This window comes from Hypanus sabinus, chromosome 31 (genome assembly GCF_030144855.1).
Source record: "Hypanus sabinus isolate sHypSab1 chromosome 31, sHypSab1.hap1, whole genome shotgun sequence".
Taxonomy (NCBI): Eukaryota; Metazoa; Chordata; class Chondrichthyes; order Myliobatiformes; family Dasyatidae; genus Hypanus; species Hypanus sabinus.
This window is the reverse complement of record NC_082736.1, coordinates 77,193-101,171: the sequence shown is the minus strand read 5'-3', so window position 1 is coordinate 101,171 and position 23,979 is coordinate 77,193. Positions and strand designations below refer to the sequence as shown.

The window sequence follows — 23,979 nt, the reverse complement described above, 5'->3', positions numbered from 1 at the left end:
AATCTCCTCTGCACCCTCTATAATCCAGACAGCATCCTGGTGAATCTCCTCTGCACGCTCTCTAATCCAGGCAGCATCCTGGTAAATCTCCTCTGCACCCTGGCTAATCCAGGCAGCATCCTGGTAAATCTCCTCTGCACCCTCTCTAATCCAGACAGCATCCTGGTAAATCTCCTCTGCACCCTCTATAATCCAGGCAGCATCCTGGTAAATCTCCTCTGCACCCTCTCTAATCCAGGTATCATCCTGGTAAATCTCCTCTGCACCCTCTCTAATCCAGGCAGCATCCTGGTAAATCTCCTCTGCACCCTCTCTAATCCAGGCAGCATCCTGGTAAATCACCTCTGCACTCTCTCTAATCCAGGCAGCATCCTGGTAAATCTCCTCTGCACCCTCTCTAATCCAGACAGCATCCTGGTAAATCTCCTCTGCATCCTCTCTGATCCAGGCAGCATCCTGGTAAATCTCCTCTGCACCCTCTCTAATCCAGGCAGCATCCTGGTAAATCTCCTCTGCACCCTCTCTAATCCAGGCAGCATCCTGGTAAATCACCTCTGCACCCTCTCTAATCCAGGCAGCATCCTGGTAAATCATCTCTGCACCCTCTCTGATCCAGGCAGCATCCTGGTAAATCTCCTCTGCACCCTCTCTAATCCAGGCAGCATCCTGGTGAATCTCCTCTGCACCCTCTCTTATCCAGGTAGCATCCTGGTAAATCTCCTCAGCACCCTCTCTAATCCAGGCAGCATCCTGGTAAATATCCTCTGCACCCTCTCTAATCCAGACAGCATCCTGGTAAATCTCCTCTGCACCCTCTCTAATCCAGGCAGCATCCTGGTGAATCTCCTCTGCACCCTCTCTTATCCAGGTAGCATCCTGGTAAATCACCTCTGCACCCTCTCTAATCCAGGCAGCATCCTGGTAAATCTCCTCTGCACCCTCTCTAATCAAGGCAGCATCCTGGTGAATCTCCTCTGCACCCTCTCTAATCCAGACAGCATCCTGGTGAATCTCCTCTGCACCCTCTCTAATCCAGACAGCATCCTGGTAAATATCCTCTGCGCCCTCTCAAATCAAGGCAGCATCCCGGTAAATCTCCTCTGCACCCTCTCTAATCCAGACAGCATCCTGGTAAATATCCTCTGCACCCTCTCTAATCCAGACAGCATCCTAGTGAATCTCCTCTACACCCTCTCCAATCCAGTTAGCATCCCGGTGAATCTCCTCTGCACCCTGTCTAATCCAGACAGCATCCTGGTGAATCTCCTCTGCACCCTCTCTAATACAGGCAGCATCCTGGTAAATCTCCACTGCACCCTCTCTAATCCAGACAGCATTCTGGAGAATCTCCTCTGCACCCTCTATAATCCAGACAGCATCCTGGTGAATCTCCTCTGCACCCTCTCTAATCCAGGCAGCATCCTGGTGAATCTCCTCTGCACCCTCTCTAATCAAGACAGCATCCTAGTGAATCTCCTCTGCACCCTCTCTAATCCAGACAGCATCCTGGTAAATCTCCTCTGCATCCTCTCTGATCCAGGCAGCATCCTGGTAAATCTCCTCTGCACCCTCTCTAATCCAGACAGCATCCTGGTGAATCTCCTCTGCACCCTCTCTTATCCAGGTAGCATCCTGGTAAATCTACTCTGCACCCTCTCTAATCCAGGCAGCATCCTGGTAAATCATCTCTGCACCCTCTCTAATCCAGACAGCATCCTGGTGAATCTCCTCTGCACCCACTCTAATCCAGACAGCATCCTGGTGAATCTCCTCTGCACCCTCTCTAATCCAGACAGCATCCTGGTGAATCTCCGCTGCACCCTCTCTAATCCAGGCAGCATCCTGGTAAATCTCCTCTGCACCCACTCTAATCCAGACAGCATCCTGGTGAATCTCCTCTGCACCCTCTCTAATCCAAGCAGCATCCTGGTGAATCTCCTCTGCACCCTCTCTAATCCACACAGCATCCAGGTGAATCTCCTCTGCACCCTCTCTAATCCAGACAGCATCCTGGTGAATCTCCTCTGCACCCTCTCTAATCCAGACAGCATCCTGGTGAATCTCCTTTGCTCCCTCTCTAATCCAGGTAGCATCCTGGTAAATATCCTCTCTACCCACTCTAATCCAGACAGCATCCTGGTGAATCTCCTCTGCACCCTCTCTAATCCAGACAGCATCCTGGTAAATCTCCTCTGCACCCTCTCTGATCCAGGCAGCATCCTGGTAAATCACCTCTGCACTCTCTCTAATCCAGGCAGCATCCTGGTAAATCTCCTCTGCACCCTCTCTAATCAAGGCAGCATCCTGGTGAATCTCCTCTGCACCCTCTCTAATCCAGACAGCATCCTGGTGAATCTCCTCTGCACCCTCTCTAATCCAGACAGCATCCTGGTAAATATCCTCTGCACCCTCTCAAATCAAGGCAGCATCCCGGTAAATCTCCTCTGCACCCTCTCTAATCCAGACAGCATCCTGGTAAATATCCTCTGCACCCTCTCTAATCCAGACAGCATCCTAGTGAATCTCCTCTGCACCCTCTCCAATCCAGGCAGCATCCTGGTGAATCTCCTCTGCACCCTCTCTAATCCAGGTAGCATCCCGGTGAATCTCCTCTGCACCCTGTCTAATCCAGACAGCATCCTGGTGAATCTCCTCTGCACCCTCTCTAATACAGGCAGCATCCTGGTAAATCTCCACTGCACCCTCTCTAATCCAGACAGCATTCTGGAGAATCTCCTCTGCACCCTCTATAATCCAGACAGCATCCTGGTGAACCTCCTCTGCACCCTCTCTAATCCAGGCAGCATCCTGGTGAATCTCCTCTGCACCCTCTCTAATCCAGACAGCATCCTAGTGAATCTCCTCTGCACCCTCTCTAATCCAGACAGCATCCTGGTAAATCTCCTCTGCATCCTCTCTGATCCAGGCAGCATCCTGGTAAATCTCCTCTGCACCCTCTCTAATCCAGACAGCATCCTGGTGAATCTCCTCTGCACCCTCTCTTATCCAGGTAGCATCCTGGTAAATCTACTCTGCACCCTCTCTAATCCAGGCAGCATCCTGGTAAATCATCTCTGCACCCTCTCTAATCCAGACAGCATCCTGGTGAATCTCCTCTGCACCCATTCTAATCCAGACAGCATCCTGGTGAATCTCCTCTGCACCCTCTCTAATCCAGACAGCATCCTGGTGAATCTCCGCTGCACCCTCTCTAATCCAGGCAGCATCCTGGTAAATCTCCTCTGCACCCACTCTAATCCAGACAGCATCCTGGTGAATCTCCTCTGCACCCTCTCTAATCCAAGCAGCATACTGATGAATCTCCTCTGCACCCTCTCTAATCCAGACAGCATCCTGGTGAATCTCCTCTGCACCCTCTCTAATCCACACAGCATCCTGGTGAATCTCCTCTGCACCCCCTCTAATCCAGACAGCATACTGGTGAATCTCCTCTGCACCCTCTCTAATCCAGACAGCATCCTGGTGAATCTCCTTTGCTCCCTCTCTAATCCAGGTAGCATCCTGGTAAATATCCTCTGTACCCACTCTAATCCAGACAGCATCCTGGTAAATCACCTCTGCACCCTCTCTAATCCAGACAGCATCCTGGTAAATCACCTCTGCACCCTCTCTAATCCAGGCAGCATCCTGGTAAATCTCCTCTGCACCCTCTCTAATCCAGACAGCATCCTGGTAAATCACCTCTGCACCCTCTCTAATCCAGGCAGCATCCTGGTAAATCTCCTCTGCACCCTCTCTAATCCAGACAGCATCCTGGTAAATCTCCTCTGCACCCTCTCTAATCCAGGCAGCATCCTGGTAAATCTCCTCTGCACCCTCTCTAATCCAGGCAGCATCCTGGTAAATCATCTCTGCACCCTCTCTAATCCAGACAGCATCCTGGTGAATCTCCTCTGCACCCATTCTAATCCAGACAGCATCCTGGTGAATCTCCTCTGCACCCTCTCTAATCCAGACAGCATCCTGGTGAATCTCCGCTGCACCCTCTCTAATCCAGGCAGCATCCTGGTAAATCTCCTCTGCACCCACTCTAATCCAGACAGCATCCTGGTGAATCTCCTCTGCACCCTCTCTAATCCAAGCAGCATACTGATGAATCTCCTCTGCACCCTCTCTAATCCAGACAGCATCCTGGTGAATCTCCTCTGCACCCTCTCTAATCCACACAGCATCCTGGTGAATCTCCTCTGCACCCCCTCTAATCCAGACAGCATACTGGTGAATCTCCTCTGCACCCTCTCTAATCCAGACAGCATCCTGGTGAATCTCCTTTGCTCCCTCTCTAATCCAGGTAGCATCCTGGTAAATATCCTCTGTACCCACTCTAATCCAGACAGCATCCTGGTAAATCACCTCTGCACCCTCTCTAATCCAGACAGCATCCTGGTAAATCACCTCTGCACCCTCTCTAATCCAGGCAGCATCCTGGTAAATCTCCTCTGCACCCTCTCTAATCCAGACAGCATCCTGGTAAATCACCTCTGCACCCTCTCTAATCCAGGCAGCATCCTGGTAAATCTCCTCTGCACCCTCTCTAATCCAGACAGCATCCTGGTAAATCTCCTCTGCACCCTCTCTAATCCAGGCAGCATCCTGGTAAATCTCCTCTGCACCCTCTCTAATCCAGGCAGCATCCTGGTAAATCTCCTCTGCACCCTCTCTAATCCAGACAGCATCCTGGTAAATCTCCTCTGCATCCTCTCTGATCCAGGCAGCATCCTGGTAAATCTCCTCTGCACCCTCTCTAATCCAGGCAGCATCCTGGTAAATCTCCTCTGCACCCTCTCTAATCCAGGCAGCATCCTGGTAAATCACCTCTGCACCCTCTCTAATCCAGGCAGCATCCTGGTAAATCTCCTCTGCACCCTCTCTAATCCAGGCAGCATCCTGGTGAATCTCCTCTGCACCCTCTCTTATCCAGGTAGCATCCTGGTAAATCTCCTCAGCACCCTCTCTAATCCAGGCAGCATCCTGGTAAATCTCCTCTGCACCCTCTGTAATCCAGACAGCATCCTGGTAAATCTCCTCTGCACCCTCTCTAATCCAGGCAGCATCCTGGTGAATCTCCTCTGCACCCTCTCTTATCCAGGTAGCATCCTGGTAAATCACCTCTGCACCCTCTCTAATCCAGGCAGCATCCTGGTAAATCTCCTCTGCACCCTCTCTAATCAAGGCAGCATCCTGGTGAATCTCCTCTGCACCCTCTCTAATCCAGACAGCATCCTGGTGAATCTCCTCTGCACCCTCTCTAATCCAGACAGCATCCTGGTAAATATCCTCTGCGCCCTCTCAAATCAAGGCAGCATCCCGGTAAATCTCCTCTGCACCCTCTCTAATCAAGGCAGCATCCTGGTGAATCTCCTCTGCACCCTCTCTAATCCAGACAGCATCCTGGTGAATCTCCTCTGCACCCTCTCTAATCCAGACAGCATCCTGGTAAATATCCTCTGCGCCCTCTCAAATCAAGGCAGCATCCCGGTAAATCTCCTCTGCACCCTCTCTAATCCAGACAGCATCCTGGTAAATATCCTCTGCACCCTCTCTAATCCAGACAGCATCCTGGTGAATCTCCTCTGCACCCACTCTAATCCAGACAGCATCCTGGTGAATCTCCTCTGCACCCTCTCTAATCCAGACAGCATCCTGGTGAATCTCCGCTGCACCCTCTCTAATCCAGGCAGCATCCTGGTAAATCTCCTCTGCACCCACTCTAATCCAGACAGCATCCTGGTGAATCTCCTCTGCACCCTCTCTAATCCAAGCAGCATCCTGGTGAATCTCCTCTGCACCCTCTCTAATCCACACAGCATCCAGGTGAATCTCCTCTGCACCCTCTCTAATCCAGACAGCATCCTGGTGAATCTCCTCTGCACCCTCTCTAATCCAGACAGCATCCTGGTGAATCTCCTTTGCTCCCTCTCTAATCCAGGTAGCATCCTGGTAAATATCCTCTCTACCCACTCTAATCCAGACAGCATCCTGGTGAATCTCCTCTGCACCCTCTCTAATCCAGACAGCATCCTGGTAAATCTCCTCTGCACCCTCTCTGATCCAGGCAGCATCCTGGTAAATCACCTCTGCACTCTCTCTAATCCTGGCAGCATCCTGGTAAATCTCCTCTGCACCCTCTCTAATCAAGGCAGCATCCTGGTGAATCTCCTCTGCACCCTCTCTAATCCAGACAGCATCCTGGTGAATCTCCTCTGCACCCTCTCTAATCCAGACAGCATCCTGGTAAATATCCTCTGCACCCTCTCAAATCAAGGCAGCATCCCGGTAAATCTCCTCTGCACCCTCTCTAATCCAGACAGCATCCTGGTAAATATCCTCTGCACCCTCTCTAATCCAGACAGCATCCTAGTGAATCTCCTCTGCACCCTCTCCGATCCAGGCAGCATCCTGGTGAATCTCCTCTGCACCCTATCTAATCCAGGTAGCATCCCGGTGAATCTCCTCTGCACCCTGTCTAATCCAGACAGCATCCTGGTGAATCTCCTCTGCACCCTCTCTAATACAGGCAGCATCCTGGTAAATCTCCACTGCACCCTCTCTAATCCAGACAGCATTCTGGAGAATCTCCTCTGCACCCTCTCTAATCCAGACAGCATCCTAGTGAATCTCCTCTGCACCCTCTCTAATCCAGACAGCATCCTGGTAAATCTCCTCTGCATCCTCTCTGATCCAGGCAGCATCCTGGTAAATCTCCTCTGCACCCTCTCTAATCCAGACAGCATCCTGGTGAATCTCCTCTGCACCCTCTCTTATCCAGGTAGCATCCTGGTAAATCTACTCTGCACCCTCTCTAATCCAGGCAGCATCCTGGTAAATCATCTCTGCACCCTCTCTAATCCAGACAGCATCCTGGTGAATCTCCTCTGCACCCACTCTAATCCAGACAGCATCCTGGTGAATCTCCTCTGCACCCTCTCTAATCCAGACAGCATCCTGGTGAATCTCCGCTGCACCCTCTCTAATCCAGGCAGCATCCTGGTGAATCTCCTCTGCACCCACTCTAATCCAGACAGCATCCTGGTGAATCTCCTCTGCACCCTCTCTAATCCAAGCAGCATACTGATGAATCTCCTCTGCACCCTCTCTAATCCAGACAGCATCCTGGTGAATCTCCTCTGCACCCTCTCTAATCCACACAGCATCCTGGTGAATCTCCTCTGCACCCTCTCTAATCCAGACAGCATACTGGTGAATCTCCTCTGCACCCTCTCTAATCCAGACAGCATCCTGGTGAATCTCCTTTGCTCCCTCTCTAATCCAGGTAGCATCCTGGTAAATATCCTCTGTACCCACTCTAATCCAGACAGCATCCTGTTAAATCTCCTCTGCACCCTCTCTAATCCAGACAGCATCCTGGTGAATCTCCTCTGCACCCTCTCTTATCCAGGTAGCATCCTGGTAAATCTACTCTGCACCCTCTCTAATCCAGACAGCATCCTGGTGAATCTCCTCTGCACCCACTCTAATCCAGACAGCATCCTGGTGAACCTCCTCTGCACCCTCTCTAATCCAGACAGCATCCTGGTGAATCTCCGCTGCACCCTCTCTAATCCAGGCAGCATCCTGGTAAATCTCCTCTGCACCCACTCTAATCCAGACAGCATCCTGGTGAATCTCCTCTGCACCCTCTCTAATCCAAGCAGCATACTGATGAATCTCCTCTGCACCCTCTCTAATCCAGACAGCATCCTGGTGAATCTCCTCTGCACCCTCTCTAATCCACACAGCATCCTGGTGAATCTCCTCTGCACCCTCTCTAATCCAGGCAGCATCCTGGTAAATCTCCTCTGCACCCTCTCTAATCCAGACAGCATCCTGGTAAATCTCCTCTGCACCCTCTCTAATCCAGACAGCATCCTGGTGAATCTCCTCTGCACCCTCTCTAATCCAGGCAGCATCCTGGTGAATCTCCTCTGCACCCTCTCTAATCCAGGCAGCATCCTGGTAAATCTCCTTTGCACCCTCTCTAATCCAGGCAGCATCCTGGTAAATCTCCTCTGCACCCTCTCTAATCCAGGCAGCATCCTGGTGAATCTCCTCTGCACCCTCTCTAATCCAGTCAGCATCCTGGTGAATCTCCTCTGCACCCTCTCTGATCCAGGCAGCATCCTGGTGAATCTCCTCTGCACCTTCTCTAATCCAGGAAGCATCCTGGTGAATCTCCTCTGCACCCTCTCTAATCCAGACAGCATCCTGGTGAATCTCCTCTGCACCTTCTCTAATCCAGGAGACATCCACGTGAATCTCCTCTGCACCCTCTCTGATCCAGGCAACATCCTGGTGAATCTCTTCTGCACCCTCTCTAATCCAGACAGCATCCTGGTGAATCTCCTCTGCACCCTCTCTAATCCAGTCAGCATTCTGGTGAATCTCCTCTGCACCCTCTCTAATCCAGGCAGCATCCTGGTGAATCTCCTCTGCACCCTCTCTAATCCAGGCAGCATCCTGCTGAATCTCCTCTGCACTCTCTCTAATCCAAGCAGCATCCTGGTGAATCTCCTCTGCAGCCTCTCTAATCGAGACAGCATCCTGGTAAATCTCCACTCCACCCTCTCTAATCCAGACAGCATCCTGGTGAATCTCCTCTGCACCCTCTCTAATCCAGACAGCATCCTGGTGAATCTCCTCTGTACTTCATACTAATGAATTCCAACACCCTGTACATCTTCTTCACCATCCTATCAACTTGCTGGGTAACTTTGAGGGAACTCTGTTCTTAGATCTAGTTTTGGAGAGCCCTATCCTGAGTTAGAAACTCTGCACCTTCAGGACACTGGGATGTAGTCTGTCTGGTCCAGGTGACTGACAGCCATCCATTATCTCTTCAGTAACCTCTCTCAGGACTCTGGGATGTCGTCTGTCTGGTCCAGGTGACTGACAGCCAACCAGAAAAGGCCCCCTTTATTCCCACTCGAGAGTGACATTTGTAATTTTCCAGTCCTCTGGAACCATGCCAGAAAGATCATGACCAATGCATCCATTATCTCTTCAGTAACCTCTCTCAGGACTCTGGGATGTAGTCTGTCTGGTCCAGGTGACTGACAGCCAATGCATCCATTATCTCTTCAGTGAGCTCTCTCAGGACTCTGGGATGTAGTCTGTCTGGTCCAGGTGACTGACAGCCAATGCATCCATTATCTCTTCAGTGACCTCTCTCAGGACACTGGGATGTAGTCTGTCTGGTCCAGGTGACTGACAGCCATCCATTATCTCTTCAGTAACCTCTCTCAGGACTCTGAGATATAGTCTGTCTGGTCCAGGTGACTAACAGCCATCCATTATCTCTTCAGTGACCTCTCTCAGGACTCTGGGATGTCGTCTGTCTGGTCCAGGTGACTGACAGCCATCCATTATCTCTTCAGTAACCTCTCTCAGGACTCTGAGATATAGTCTGTCTGGTCCAGGTGACTAACAGCCATCCATTATCTCTTCAGTGACCTCTCTCAGGACTCTGGGATGTCGTCTGTCTGGTCCAGGTGACTGACAGCCATCCATTATCTCTTCAGTAACCTCTCTCAGGACTCTGGGATGTCGTCTGTCTGGTCCAGGTGACTGACAGCCATCCATTATCTCTTCAGTAACCTCTCTCAGGACTCTGGGATGTCGTCTGTCTGGTCCAGGTGACTGACAGCCATCCATTATCTCTTCAGTAACCTCTCTCAGGACTCTGAGATATAGTCTGTCTGGTCCAGGTGACTAACAGCCATCCATTATCTCTTCAGTGACCTCTCTCAGGACTCTGGGATGTCGTCTGTCTGGTCCAGGTGACTTATCCACCTCAAGATCTTTCACTTTGCCTGGCACTTTTTCCTTTGTAATAACAGTGGCACTCACTCCTGCTCCCTGACACTCACAGACCTCTGGCACACTGCTAGTGTCTGTCACAGTGAAGGCAGATGCAAAGTACCCATGAAGTTCAGCTGCCAATTCTTTGTCCCCCATTACTACCTCACCCGCATCATTTTCCAGTGGTCCAATATCAACTCTTAACTGCCTTTTACTCTTTATATAACTGAAAAATACTTCTAATGTCCTGCTTTATTCTATTGGCTAGTCTGCTCCCATATCTTACCTTTTCCCTTCTGCTAGCTGATGGGAGCTGCTGGAGGCAGAGTCCACGGAGCTGTGGTTCCCTTCGGCCCGAGGTAAATCCAGCTTCCCTCACCCCCTCCGACAGAACCCGACCAGCCCCAGGTTACAGATCTTCCTGCAGCCACCCACGTCACAACCATTACAGAGAGTTGGACTTTAGGGGTTTACCCCCGCTGGCCACGTCATTCGCCCCCTCCTGTGGCCACTGAGTGCGTGTCTGTGGTCTCTGCTGCTGAGGCCCACTCACAGCAGGGTGCAACGTGTTGTGTGTTCAGAGATGCACCTCTGCACACCACTGTTGTAACGTGTGGTTATCTGAGTCACTGTCTGCGCGAACCAGTCTGGCCATTCTCCTCCAACCTCTCTCATGAACGAGGTGTTTTCACCCACAGAACTGCCCCTCACTGGATGGTTTCTGTTTCTCACACCATTCTCTGTAAACTCTAGAGACTGTTGTGCGTGAAAATCGCAGGAGATCAGCAGTTTCTGAGATACTCAAACCACCCCATCTGGCACCACAATCACTCCACCGTCAAAAGTCACTCAGATCACACTCCTTCCCCATTCTGATGTTTGGTCTGAACAACGACTGAACCTCTTGACCGTGTCCGCATGCTCTGATGCATTGAGTCGCTGCCTCGTGATTGGCTGATCAGATGCGTGCATTACGAGCAGGTGTACAGGGGTACCTAATAAAGTGGCCACTGAGTGGACAAGATTGTGAGGGCAGGGATAGAGAGATGTCGTTTTTTCCCCGGGGTCAAAGCGTCTGATAGGAGAGGGCATGCGTTGAAGGTGAGAGGAGGCGAGTTCAAAGCTGGTGTCTTTTTACAGAGAGAGGTGGGTGCAGGGCATGCGCTGCCAGGGGTGGTGGTGGGGGCAGACACTACAGAGGAGCTCAGCACGCTCTGAGAATGGAGGTGGAAGTTAGTTTAATTACGAGTTTAAGCAGCAGTGTTGAGGAACAGCTGCCGGGTCTCAGCCCAAAACACTGACTGCTTACTTGTCTGCGTAAACGCTGCTCAATGCACTGATCTCCCCCAGTGCTCGGGGGGCACTGCTCTGCAGAATCTGGTCTCCCTGCTGGCTGGTTTACTGGGTCCAGCGCAGGCCAGCGTCCGTGAGCCGCCCTGGAATACGGTGTGACGGTCACGGGGGATCGCAGTCGGTTCACCAAGAGGAGTTTGAGAGGCACACGAACGTGTGGGGAACGGGGGAGTATGGGACCGTGAGCAGGCAGACAGTATTCCATGTCAATGCAACCAGGTTTAATGTCATCGGCATATGTTGCGAGATTCATGGTCTTTGTGACAGAAGTACGATGTCATTCATGATAAAAACTGAATTACAGCAAGCAGAGATATTAAATCGTTAAATATGTAGCTCAAAATTGAAAGTAAGTAGTGAGGGAGTGTTCATGGGTTCAATGTCCATTCAGAGGCCTGATGGCAGAGGGGAGGAAGCCGCTCCTGAATCGTTGAGTGTGTGTCTTCAGGCTCCTGTACCCCCTCCCTGATGGCAGAGGGGAAGAAGCTGTTCCTGAATCGTTGAGTGTGTGTCTTCAGGCTCCTGTACCTCCCCCCTGATGGCAGAGGGGAAGAAGCTGTTCCTGAATCGTCGAGTGTGTGTCTTCAGGCTCCTGTACCTCCCCCCTGATGGCAGAGGGGAAGAAGCTGTTCCAGAATCGTTGAGCGTGTGTCTTCAGGCTCCTGTACCTCCCCCCTGATGGCAGAGGGGAAGAAGCTGTTCCAGAATCGTTGAGCGTGTGTCTTCAGGCTCCTGTACCTCCCCCCTGATGGCAGAGGGGAAGAAGCTGTTCCTGAATCACTGAGTGTGTGTCTTCAGGCTCCTGTACCTCCCCCCTGATGGCAGAGGGGAAGAAGCTGTTCCTGAATCGTCGAGTGTGTGTCTTCAGGCTCCTGTACCTCCTCCCTGATGGCAGAGGGGAAGAAGCTGTTCCTGAATCATTGAGTGTGTGTCTTCAGGCTCCTGTACCTCCTCCCTGATAGCAGAGGGGAAGAAGCTGTTCCTGAATCGTCGAGTGTGTGTCTTCAGGCTCCTGTACCTCCTCCCTGATGGCAGAGGGGAAGAAGCTGTTCCTGAATCGTCGAGTGTGTGTCTTCAGGCTCCTGTACCTCCCCCCTGATGGCAGAGGGGAAGAAGCTGTTCCAGAATCGTTGAGCGTGTGTCTTCAGGCTCCTGTAGCCCTTCCCTGATGGCAGAGGGGGAGAAGCTGTTCCTGAATCTCTGAGTGTGTGTCTTCAGGCTCCTGTACCTCCTCCCTGATGGCAGAGGGGAAGAAACTGTTCCTGAATCGTCGAGTGTGTGTCTTCAGGTTCCTGTACCTCCTCCCTGATGGCAGAGGGGAAGAAGCTGTTCCTGAATCATTGAGTGTGTGTCTTCAGGCTCCTGTACCTCCTCCCTGATGGCAGAGGGGAAGAAGCTGTTCCTGAATCACTGAGTGTGTGTCTTCAGGCTCCTGTACCTCCTCCCTGATGGCAGAGGGGAAGAAGCTGTTCCTGAATCACTGAGTGTGTGTCTTCAGGCTCCTGTACCTCCTCCCTGATGGCAGAGGGGAGAAAGCCGCTCCTGAATCGTTGAGTGTGTGTCTTCAGGCTCCTGTACCTCCTCCCTGATGGCAGAGGGGGAGAAGCTGTTCCTGAATCGTTGAGTGTGTGTCTTCAGGTTCCTGTACCTCCTCCCTGATGGCAGAGAGGAAGAAGCTGTTCCTGAATCATTGAGTGTGTGTCTTCAGGTTCCTGTACCTCCTCCCTGATGGCAGAGGGGAAGAAGCTGTTCCTGAATCATTGAGTGTGTGTCTTCAGGCTCCTGTACCTCCTCCCTGATGGCAGAGGGGAAGAAGCTGTTCCTGAATCACTGAGTGTGTGTCTTCAGGCTCCTGTACCTCCTCCCTGATGGCAGAGGGGAAGAAGCTGTTCCTGAATCACTGAGTGTGTGTCTTCAGGCTCCTGTACCTCCTCCCTGATGGCAGAGGGGAGAAAGCCGCTCCTGAATCGTTGAGTGTGTGTCTTCAGGCTCCTGTACCTCCTCCCTGATGGCAGAGGGGAAGAAGCTGTTCCTGAATCACTGAGTGTGTGTCTTCAGGCTCCTGTACCTCCTCCCTGATGGCAGAGGGGAAGAAGCTGTTCCTGAATCACTGAGTGTGTGTCTTCAGGCTCCTGTACCTCCTCCCTGATGGCAGAGGGGAAGAAGCTGTTCCTGAATCACTGAGTGTGTGTCTTCAGGCTCCTGTACCTCCTCCCTGATGGCAGAGGGGAAGAAGCTGTTCCTGAATCACTGAGTGTGTGTCTTCAGGCTCCTGTACCTCCTCCCTGATGGCAGAGGGGAGAAAGCCGCTCCTGAATCGTTGAGTGTGTGTCTTCAGGCTCCTGTACCTCCTCCCTGATGGCAGAGGGGAAGAAGCTGTTCCTGAATCACTGAGTGTGTGTCTTCAGGCTCCTGTACCTCCTCCCTGATGGCAGAGGGGAAGAAGCTGTTCCTGAATCACTGAGTGTGTGTCTTCAGGCTCCTGTACCTCCTCCTTGATGGCAGAGGGGAAGAAGCTGTTCCTGAATCACTGAGTGTGTGTCTTCAGGCTCCTGTACCTCCTCCCTGATGGCAGAGGGGAAGAAGCTGTTCCTGAATCACTGAGTGTGTGTCTTCAGGCTCCTGTACCTCCTCCCTGATGGCAGAGGGGAGAAAGCCGCTCCTGAATCGTTGAGTGTGTGTCTTCAGGCTCCTGTACCTCCTCCCTGATGGCAGAGGGGGAGAAGCTGTTCCTGAATCATTGAGTGTGTGTCTTCAGGCTCCTGTACCTCCTCCCTGATGGCAGAGGGGGAGAAGCTGTTCCTGAATCATTGAGTGTGTGTCTTCAGGCTCCTGAACCTCCTCCCTGATGGCAGAGGGGAAGAAGCCGCTCCTGAATCGTTGAGTGTGTGTCTTCAGGCTCCTGAACCTCCTCCCTGATGGCAGAGGGGAAGAAGCCGCTCCTGAATCGTTGAGTGTGTGTCTTCAGGCTCCTGAACCTCCTCCCTGATGGCAGAGGGGAAGAAGCCGCTCCTGAATCGTTGAGTGTGTGTCTTCAGGCTCCTGTACCTCCTCCCTGATGGCAGAGGGGAAGAAGCCGCTCCTGAATCGTTGAGTGTGTGTCTTTTGGCAGATTGACCTTCACTGTCTGGAATGGAGGGGCTTCTGCACAGGACCGAAAGAAGCTGCAGAGGGTTGTAAATCTCGTCAGCTTCATCTTGGGCACTAGCTGACAAAGTACTGTGGACATCTTTTAGGAGCGGTGTCTCAGAATGACAGCGTCCATTATTGAGGACTTCCAGCACCCAGGGCATGTCCTTTTCTCACTGTTACCATCTGGGAGGAGGTACAGGAGCCTGAAGACACACACTCAGTGATTCAGGAACAGCTTCTCCCCCTCTGCCATCAGGGAGGGGGTACAGGAGCCTGAAGACACACACTCAGCGATTCAGGAACAGCTTCTCCCCCTCTGCCATCAGGGAGGGGGTGCAGGAGCCTGAAGACACACACTCAACAATTCAGGAACAGCTTCTTCCCCTCTGCCATCAGGGAGGGGGTACAGGAGCCTGAAGACACACAGTCAGCGATTCAGGAACAGCTTCTCCCCCTCTACCATCTGATTCCTAAATGGACATTGAACCTCTGGACACTACCTCACTTTCTTAATATATAATTATTTCTGTTCTTTGCACAATTTTTATTCAATATATGTATACTGGAAATTGATATATTGTTATTATTTTTTCTTCTATATTATGTATTGCATTGAGCTGCTGCTAAGTTAACGAATTTCATGAGAATAAACCCGACTCTGTTCAAGGCAGCGACTGGGGAGGTGGTGTGGTATTTTGAAGTTGTATGGGACATCGACGAGTCACGTTTGCAGGTCTGGTCACACACCTACGGGAAAGGCAGGTGACCAGAAATGCACACAACTGAAACGAGGTTGAAAGCGTACAGAGACAACGTACAAGGACGTTGTCAGGACTGAAGGGCCTGAGTTACAGGAAATATTGAACAGGGCAGGGCTGCAGACTGAGAGGAGATTTGACAGAATTATGAGGTGCACAGATAGGTAATGCAAGCAAGCAAGTTTTTTCCACTGAGGTTGGGCGAGATGACAAGCAGAGGTTATGGGTTAAGGGTGAAAGGTGAAATGTTTCCGGGGGGGGGGGAGAGAGAGGGGAACACGGGGAGGAAGGTCTTCACTCAGAGGGTGGTGAAAGCGTGTCTGTGGTCGGTATGTGGACGGGAGGGGTATGGAGGGCTGTGGTCCCGGGGCAGGTGACGGGATGAGGTAGACGAGAATGGCTGAAGGGCTGGCTGCAGCTTGCTACAGCTCCAACGCAACGGAGCAGTGTGAGTGAGGTGCGGTAGGTGAGGCATTGAATGCTAGCTCCGAGCGTGTGGGATCAGGAGCGAGTTACCAGCATTTAACCAGCCCTCTACTGGCTGACTACCGCACCCCAGCACACCCTGTTCTCCAAACTGGAAACCCCACTCGAGTATGTGCTGGTGTTGTCCGGGCGAAGAGAAGGGAGATGGACACAGTCCAAGGAGCAGGGGTGATGAGATGGGGGGGGGAGGGGGGGAGGAGTGGTTAGGAACATCCCAATCCGCAGAGATGGAGGGCCAACCGCTGAAAGCTGGGGACTGGGGGAGGGGCAAGAGAAGCAACAAGGTGAAAGGTCAGGGACTGGGCTCCCACTCGAAGGAAGGGCCCAAATGTACCTAGTGCGGGGATGACGCTGAGTCAGGCTGAGCCCATCGACCATTGTTGGGAAGGACGGTACAACCCCAGGATATCCTAACAGGGCAGTCTCTGCTGTTGTATAGCCACAGCCACTCCGCAGGCCATTTGGCCCACTGGCCAGTGGGTAGCCCACTGCGCTCATCCCATTGGCCAGCACGTGGGGAAGGCAGGGCATCTTACTGAGTGGATGGGGCACAAGCTGGGCAGTTGCCCCTTAGCACAGAAACAGCCCCTGCCTGTTACCACCCTTTCGACCCCGTCTATTGTAAATTTGGGCCTGTTGCCCCAAAACTAGGTATTTTGCAACACATCAAAGTCACCGAAACAGGCCCAGGCCCAGCTGGGGAGCCCTCCCGTCCACCTGCCTCCTCTCATTGAGGTCCCGTGCACCCCCAAACTTACCTTTCACCCTTAACCTCTAGTTGTAGCCCCAGCCAACCTCAGCCTGCTTGCATTTACCCTATCTGCACCCTCATTATTTTGCACACCTCGACCAAATCTCCTCTCAATCCTCCAGAGAGTAAAGTTCCAACTTTACTCTCTCGCAACCTCAGGTCAGTCCAGTCACCCTCTCTGCTAACTACCCCCCCCCCCCCCCGGCAGAAAGTACACAGACTACATTTACCACCACTTGGCAAGCTCGGGGAGAGGGTAGATTCGCGGTGCGCTCTCACCTTCCTGAGGATGCCCCGCCGCCTCGGTTCCTCGTCGCTGAACACATCGTCGTCCGACTCCAGGGACGAGTAGTTGAGGGAGGAGGTGGACGAGGTGGAGGACCTCACCTTCGAGGTGTCCCTCCTTCCCCTCTTTGGCTCCTCGCCCCCCTGCTCGGGGGGAGCGCCAGAGCCGGGCTGCGGCCGCGGGGGCGGCTCCTCAGCCGGGGAGACCCCGAGCCCTCGCCGCTCCTGGCATTCGGCTCCGCCTTCCGGGCAACCTCGGGACTCCATGCCCCTCCTGGGGGGACTGGGGAGCCACGGCAAAGGTCTGGCTGACAGCGGGGGAGCTTCACAGTCCAGCGCCGCTCGCAAGGCCAGAACTTTCGGCAGAAGTTTGTCAAAGCGTCAGCCTGCACGAAAACTCGCCCGATGCCGGCGCCCAGGGGCCGTGGCAGCTCAGAGCGGGCGGCCGGCTGCCCGAGTCTTCCCGCAGACCGTCCCGGGGGCGGCAGGCAGAGCCGGGCGCTCCATGGAGGCGGCCGCGGCAGGGAGATCCCTCGGCCCGGAGGAGCGGAGCGTCTGTCTGTCTGTCTGGGCGGCGCTGCCTTCCCCGTCAGGAGGCGGAGGGAGACCCGGGTCCACCCCCTTCCCCGGCGTCGGGGTGTTTCCCGTGCGGCCCCGTCCCGGAGCGTGAGCGCCCTCCAGGCCCCCGCAGCCGGAATCGCAGGGCACTCCGCCGCCCGGCCCCTCATTCCCCCTCCCGCAGCGGGGCGCTCCCTCTCGGTAGTCTGTTTTCCCTGGTCCGGTGCCCCCGTCACCCTCTCCAGTCCTGGGACCGTGGTGGGCAGATGCCCCCATCACTCCCCCCCCCAACAACCTGCGACTGGACACCCCTCCAAACATCCCTTAAACATTGATATCGATCCCGCATCCACCACTGGCAGCTCATCCCACCCACCCTCTGAGCGAAGACGTTTCCCCTCATGTTCCCCTTAAACTTCTCACCCTTGACCCATGACCTCTAGTTGCCGTCCCACCCAACCTGCTTGCATTTACCCTATCCATACTCCACAGAAATCACCCTCGGTCTCTCCGACTTTAGGGGGTCCTGCCAATCATGTCCCTGGGGCTGGAAACCCCCAGGCTTTGGCATTTTCCCATATGAATCAAATTCGTATTTTGATCAAATCAGGTTTGACATTACCACCAAATGTCATGAAATGTGTTGTTTTGTGACAGGAGTAGGGCTGCAAGACGCAGAAGTTGCTATAATTAGAGAAAACGGGAGTTAAGTGGTGGTGGCTCAGCTGGGAGAGTGTTGAACTGAAGCTGTCAAGATTCCTGGAGCAATCCCGGATTTCAATAGACAATAGGTGCCGGAGTAGGCCATTCGGCCCTTCTAGCCAGCACCACCATTCACTGTGATCATGGCTGATCATACACAATCAGTACCCCCTCCCTGTCATCTCCCCATATCCCTTGACCCCACTATCTGTAAGCGCTCTATCTAACTCTCTCTTGAATGCATCCAGAGACTTGGCCTCCACTGCCTTCTGAGGCAGAGCATTCCACGTATCCACCACTCTCTGGGTGAAAAAGTTTTTCCACATCTCTGTTCTAAATGGCCTACCCCTTATTCTTAAACTGTGGCCTCTGGTTCTGGACTCACCCATCAGCAGGAACATGCTTCCTGCCTCCAGCATGTCCAATCCCTTAATAATCTTATATGTTTCAATCAGATCCCCTCTCATCCTTCTAAATTCCAGTGTATACAAGCCCAGTCGCTCCAATCTTTCAACATATGACAGTCCCGCCATCCCAGGAATTAACCTTGTGAACCTACGCTGCACTCCCTCAATAACAAGAATGTCCTTCCTCAAATTTGGAGACCAAAACTGCACACAATACTCCAGGTGGGGTCCCACCAGGGCCCTGTACAGCTGCAGAAGGACCTCTTTACTCCGATACTCAATTCCTCTTGTTATAAAAGCCAGCATGCCATTAGCTTTCTTCACTGCCTGCTGTAACTGCATGCTTGCTTTCATTGACTGATGTACAAGAACACCTAGATCTTGTTGTACTTCCCCTTTTCCTAACTTGATTCCATTTAGATAGTAATCTGCCTTCCTGTTCTTGCCACCAAAGTGGATAACCTCACATTTATCCACATTAAACTGCATCTGCCATACATTTGCCCACTCACCCAACCTGTCCAAGTCACCCTGCATTCTCATAACATCCTCCTGACATTTCACACTGCCACCCAGCTTTGTGTCATCAGCAAATTTGCTAATGTTACTTTTAATCCCTTCATCTAAATCATTAATGTATATTGTAAACAGCTGTGGGCCCAGCACCAAACCTTGCGGTACCCCACTGGTCACAGCCTGCCATTCCGAAAGGGACCCGTTAATCGTTACTATTTGTTTCCTGTCAGCCAGACAATTTTCAATCCATGTCAGTACTCTGCCTCCAATACCATGTGCCCTAATTTTGCCCACTAATCTCCTATGTGGGACTTTATCAAAAGCTTTCTGGAAGTCCAGGTACACTACATCCACTGGCTCTCCCTTGTCCATTTTCATAGTTACATCCTCAAAAAATTCCAGAAGATTAGACAAGCATGATTTTCCCTTCACAAATCCATGCCGACTCGGACTGATCCTTCTTCTGCTATCCAAATGTGTCGTAATTTCCTCTTTTATAATTGACTCCAGCATCTTTCCCACCACTAACGTCAGACTGTTCCCTGTTTTCGCTCTCCCTCCTTTCTTGAAAAGTGGGACAACATTAGCCACCCGCCAATCAGCAGGAACTGTTCCTGAATCTATAGAACATTGGAAAATGATTACCAATGCATCCACGATTTCTAAAGCCACCTCTTTAAGTACCCTGGGATGCAGACCATCAGGTCCTGGGGACTTATCAGCCTTCAGACTCAACAGTCTATCCAACACCGTTTCTTGCCGAAAAGAAATTTCCTTCAGTTCATCCATTACCCTAGTTCCTTTGGCCAGTATTACATCTGGGAGATTGTTTGTGTCTTCCCTATTGAAGACAGATCAAAAGTACCCGTTCAACTCGTCTGCAATTTCCTTGTTCCCCATAATAAATTCGCCCGTTTCTGTCTTTCATCAGCGAGACAAACTGCTTTCATGGTAGCAAATAGGTTAGCATTCATTTCACGATCACTAGACTATGAAAACAAAGGATATAATGTTGCGGCTTTATAAGGCAAAATGGTGAAACCTCACTTTTAGTTTTATGAGCAGTTTTGGGCCCCCTATTTAAGAAAAGAGGAGCAGGCATTGGAGAGAGTCCAGAAAAGATAATGGCACTGGGATTGAAAGGGTTAACATATAAGAAGTGTTGGAGGGCTCTGGGCCTGTACTCACTGTAGTTTAGAAAAATGAGGGAGAATCTCATTGAAACTGATTGAATATTAAAAGGCCTTGCGAGAATGGATGTGAAGAGCATGTTTCCTGTAGTGGGGGAGACTAGGACCAGAGGACACAGATAGAGTGGAAGTGGAGAGGATGCTTGCTGTAGTGGGGGAGCCTAGGACCAGAAGGCACAGGTAGAGTGGATGTGGAGAGGATGTTTCCTATATTGGGGGAGCCTAGGACCAGAGAGCACAGGTAGAGTGGATGTGGAGAGGATGTTTCCTATAGTGGGGGAGTCTAGGACCAGAGGACACAGATAGAGTGGATGTGGAGAGCATGTTTCCTGTAGTGGGGGAGTCCAGGATCAGAGGACACAGAGAGGATATGGAGAGGATGATTCCTGTAGTGGTGAGTCTAGGACCAGAGGACACAGATAGAGTGGATGTGGAGAGGATGTTTGATATCGTGGGTGAGTCTAGGAACTGAGGGCCCAGATAGAGTGGATGTAGAGAGTATGTTTCCTATAGTGGGGGCGTCTAGGATCAGAGGACTCAGATAGAGTGGATGTGGAGAGGATGTTTCCTGTAGTGGGGGAGTCTAGGACCAGAGCACACACATAGAGTAGATGTGGAGAGGATGTTTCCTATAGTTGGGGAGTCTAGGACCAGAGGGCACAGGTAGAGTGGATGTGGAGAGGTTGTTTCCTATAGTGGGGGAGTCTAGGACCAGAGGACACAGAGAGAGTGGATGTGGAGAGCATGTTTCCTGTAGTGGGGGAGTCTAGGACCAGAGGACACAGACAGAGTGGATGTGGAGAGGATGATTCCTGTAGTGGGGAGTCTAGGACCAGAGGACACAGATAGAGTGGATGAGGAGAGGATGTTTCCTATCGTGGGAGAGTCTAGCACCAGAGGACACAGATAGAGTGGATGTGGACAGGATGTTCCCTATAGTGGGGGAGTCTAGGACCAGAGGACACAGGTGGAGTGGATGTGGAGAGGATGTTTCGTATATTGGGGGAGTCTAGGACCAGAGCACACAGATAGAGTAGATGTGGAGAGGATGTTTCCTATAGTTGGGGAGTCTAGGACCAGAAGACACAGATAGAGTGGATGTGGGGAGGATGTTTCCCATAGTGGGGGAGTCTAGGACCAGAGGACACAGACAAAGTGGAAGTTGTGAGTATGTTTCCTGTAGTGGGGGAGTCTAGGACCAGAGGACACAGACAAAGTGGATGTGGAGAGGATGTTCCCGATAGTGGGGGAGACTAGGACCAGAGGGCACAGATAGAGTGGATGTGGAGAGGATGTTTCCTATAGTGGGGTAGTCTAGGACCAGAGGACACAGATAGAGTGGATGTGGAGAGTATGTTTCCTATAGTGGGGGAGTCTAGGACCAGAGGACACTGATAGAGTGGAAGTGGAGAGGATGTTTCCTATAGTGGGGGAGCCTAGGACCAGTGGACACAGATACAGTTGATGTGGAGAGGATGTTTCCTATAGTCGGGGAGTCTAGCACCAGAGGGCACAGGTAGAGTGGATGTGGGGAGGATGTTTCCGATAGTGGGGGAGTCAATGACCAGAGGACACAGATAGGGTGGCAGTAGAGAGGATGTTTCGTATAGAGGGGGAGTCTAGGACCAGAGGACACAGATAGAGTGAATGTGGAGAGGATGTTTCCTATACTGGGGGAGTCTAGGACCAGAGGACACAGAGCGAGTGGATGTGGAGAGGAGGTTTCCTATAGTGGGAGAGTCTATGACCAGAGGACACAAATAGAGTGGATATGGTGAGGATGTTTCCTGTAGTGGGGAGTCTAGGACCAGAGGACACAGATAGAGTGGATGTGGAGAGGATGTTTCCTATCGTGGGGGAGTCTAGCACCAGAGGACACAGATAGAGTGGATGTGGAGAGGATGTTTCCTATAGTGGGGGAGTCTAGGACCAGAGGACACAGATAGAGTAGATGTGGAGAGGATGTTTCCTATAATTGGGGAGTCTAGGACTAGAGGACACAGACAGAGTGTATGTGGAGAGTATGTTTCCTATAGTGGGGGAGTCTAGGACCAGAGGACACAGACAGAGTGGATGCGGAGAGTATGTTTCCTGTAGTGGGGGAGTCTAGGACCAGAGGGCACAGATAGAGTGGATGTGGAGAGTATGTTTCCTATAGTGGGGGAGCCTAGGACCAGTAGACACAGATAGAGTGGATGTGGAGAGGTTTTTTCCTGCAGTGGGGGAGTCTATGACCAGAGGACACATATAGAGTGGATGTTGAGAGGATGTTTCCTATAGTGGGGGAGTCTCGGACCAGAGGACACATATAGAGTGGATGTTGAGAGGATGTTTCCTATAGTGGGGGAGTCTCGGACCAGAGGACACTGACAGAGTGGATGTGGAGAGGATGTTTGATATCGTGGGTGAGTCTAGGAACTGAGGACACAGAGAGGGTGGATGTGGAGAGGATGTTTCATATAGGGGGTGAGTCTAGGACCAGCGGACACAGATAGGGTGGATGTGGAGAGGATGTTGTGTATAGAGGTGGAGTCTTGGACCAGAGGACACAGAGCGAGTGGATGTGGAGAGGAGGTTTCCTATAGTGGGAGAGTCTATGACCAGAGGACACAAATAGAGTGGATATGGTGAGGATGTTTCCTGTAGTGGGGAGTCTAGGACCAGAGGACACAGATAGAGTGGATGTGGAGAGGATGTTTCCTATAGTGGGGGAGTCTAGGACCAGAGGACACAGATAGAGTAGATGTGGAGAGGATGTTTCCTGTAGTGGGGGAGTGTAGGACCAGAGGACACATATAGAGTGGATGTTGAGAGGATGTTTCCTATAGTGGGGGAGTCTCGGACCAGAGGACACATATAGAGTGGATGTTGAGAGGATGTTTCCTATAGTGGGGGAGTCTCGGACCAGAGGACACTGACAGAGTGGATGTGGAGAGCATGATTCCTGTAGTCGGGGAGTCTAGGAGCAGAGCGCACAGATTGAGTGGATGTGGAGAGTACGTTTCCTATAGTAGAGTAGTCTAGGACCAGAGGACACAGATAGAGTGGATGTGGAGAGGATGTTTCCTATCGTGGGGGAGTCTAGCACCAGAGGACACAGATAGAGTGGATGTGGAGAGGATGTTTCCTATAGTGGGGGAGTCTAGGACCAGAGGACACAGATAGAGTAGATGTGGAGAGGATGTTTCCTATAATTGGGGAGTCTAGGACCAGAAGACACAGATTGAGTGGATGTGGGGAGGATGTTTCCTCCAGTAGGGGAGTCTAGGACTAGAGGACACAGACAGAGTGGATGTGGAGAGTATGTTTCCTATAGTGGCGGAGTCTAGGACCAGAGGACACAGACAGAGTGGATGCGGAGAGTATGTTTCCTGTAGTGGGGGAGTCTAGGACCAGAGGGCACAGATAGAGTGGATGTGGAGAGTATGTTTCCTATAGTGGGGGAGCCTAGGACCAGTAGACACAGATAGAGTGGATGTGGAGAGGTTGTTTCCTGCAGTGGGGGAGTCTATGACCAGAGGACACATATAGAGTGGATGTTGAGAGGATGTTTCCTATAGTGGGGGAGTCTAGGACCAGAGGGCACAGATAGAGTGGATGTGGAGAGGATGTTTCGTATATTGGGCGCATCTAGGACCAGAGGACACAGACAGAGTGGATGCGGAGAGTATGTTTCCTATAGTGGGGGAGTCTAGGACCAGAGGGCACAGATAGAGTGGATGTGGAGAGTATGTTTCCTATAGTGGGGGAGCCTAGGACCAGTAGACACAGATAGAGTGAATGTGGAGAGGATGTTTCCTATAGTGGGGAGTCTGGGACCAGAGGACACAGAGAAGAGTGGATGTGGAGAGGATGATTCCTGTAGTGGGGAGTCTAGGACCAGAGGACACAGATAGAGTGGATGTGGAGAAGATGTTTCCTATTGTGGGGGAGTCTAGCACCAGAGGACACAGTTAGAGTGGATGTGGAGAAGATGTTCCCTATAGTGAGGGAGTCTAGGAACAGAGGACAGAGGTGGAGTG

At 51.9% G+C, this 23,979-nt stretch overlaps 1 protein-coding gene across 1 annotated transcript in view; it reads right to left on the bottom strand.

Annotated features, from left to right (window-relative positions):
* LOC132383721 (inositol-trisphosphate 3-kinase A-like) overlaps nucleotides 1-17,182 on the bottom strand; it is a 71,664-nt gene extending 54,482 nt beyond the window's left edge. Inside the window, exon 1 of the mRNA XM_059954909.1 lies at nucleotides 16,579-17,182. Within this exon, the coding sequence (XP_059810892.1) occupies nucleotides 16,579-16,851 (273 nt within the window). The 5' untranslated portion in view covers nucleotides 16,852-17,182. The remainder of the gene's footprint in view (nucleotides 1-16,578) is intronic.
* Between the last annotated feature and the right edge of the window lie 6,797 nt (nucleotides 17,183-23,979).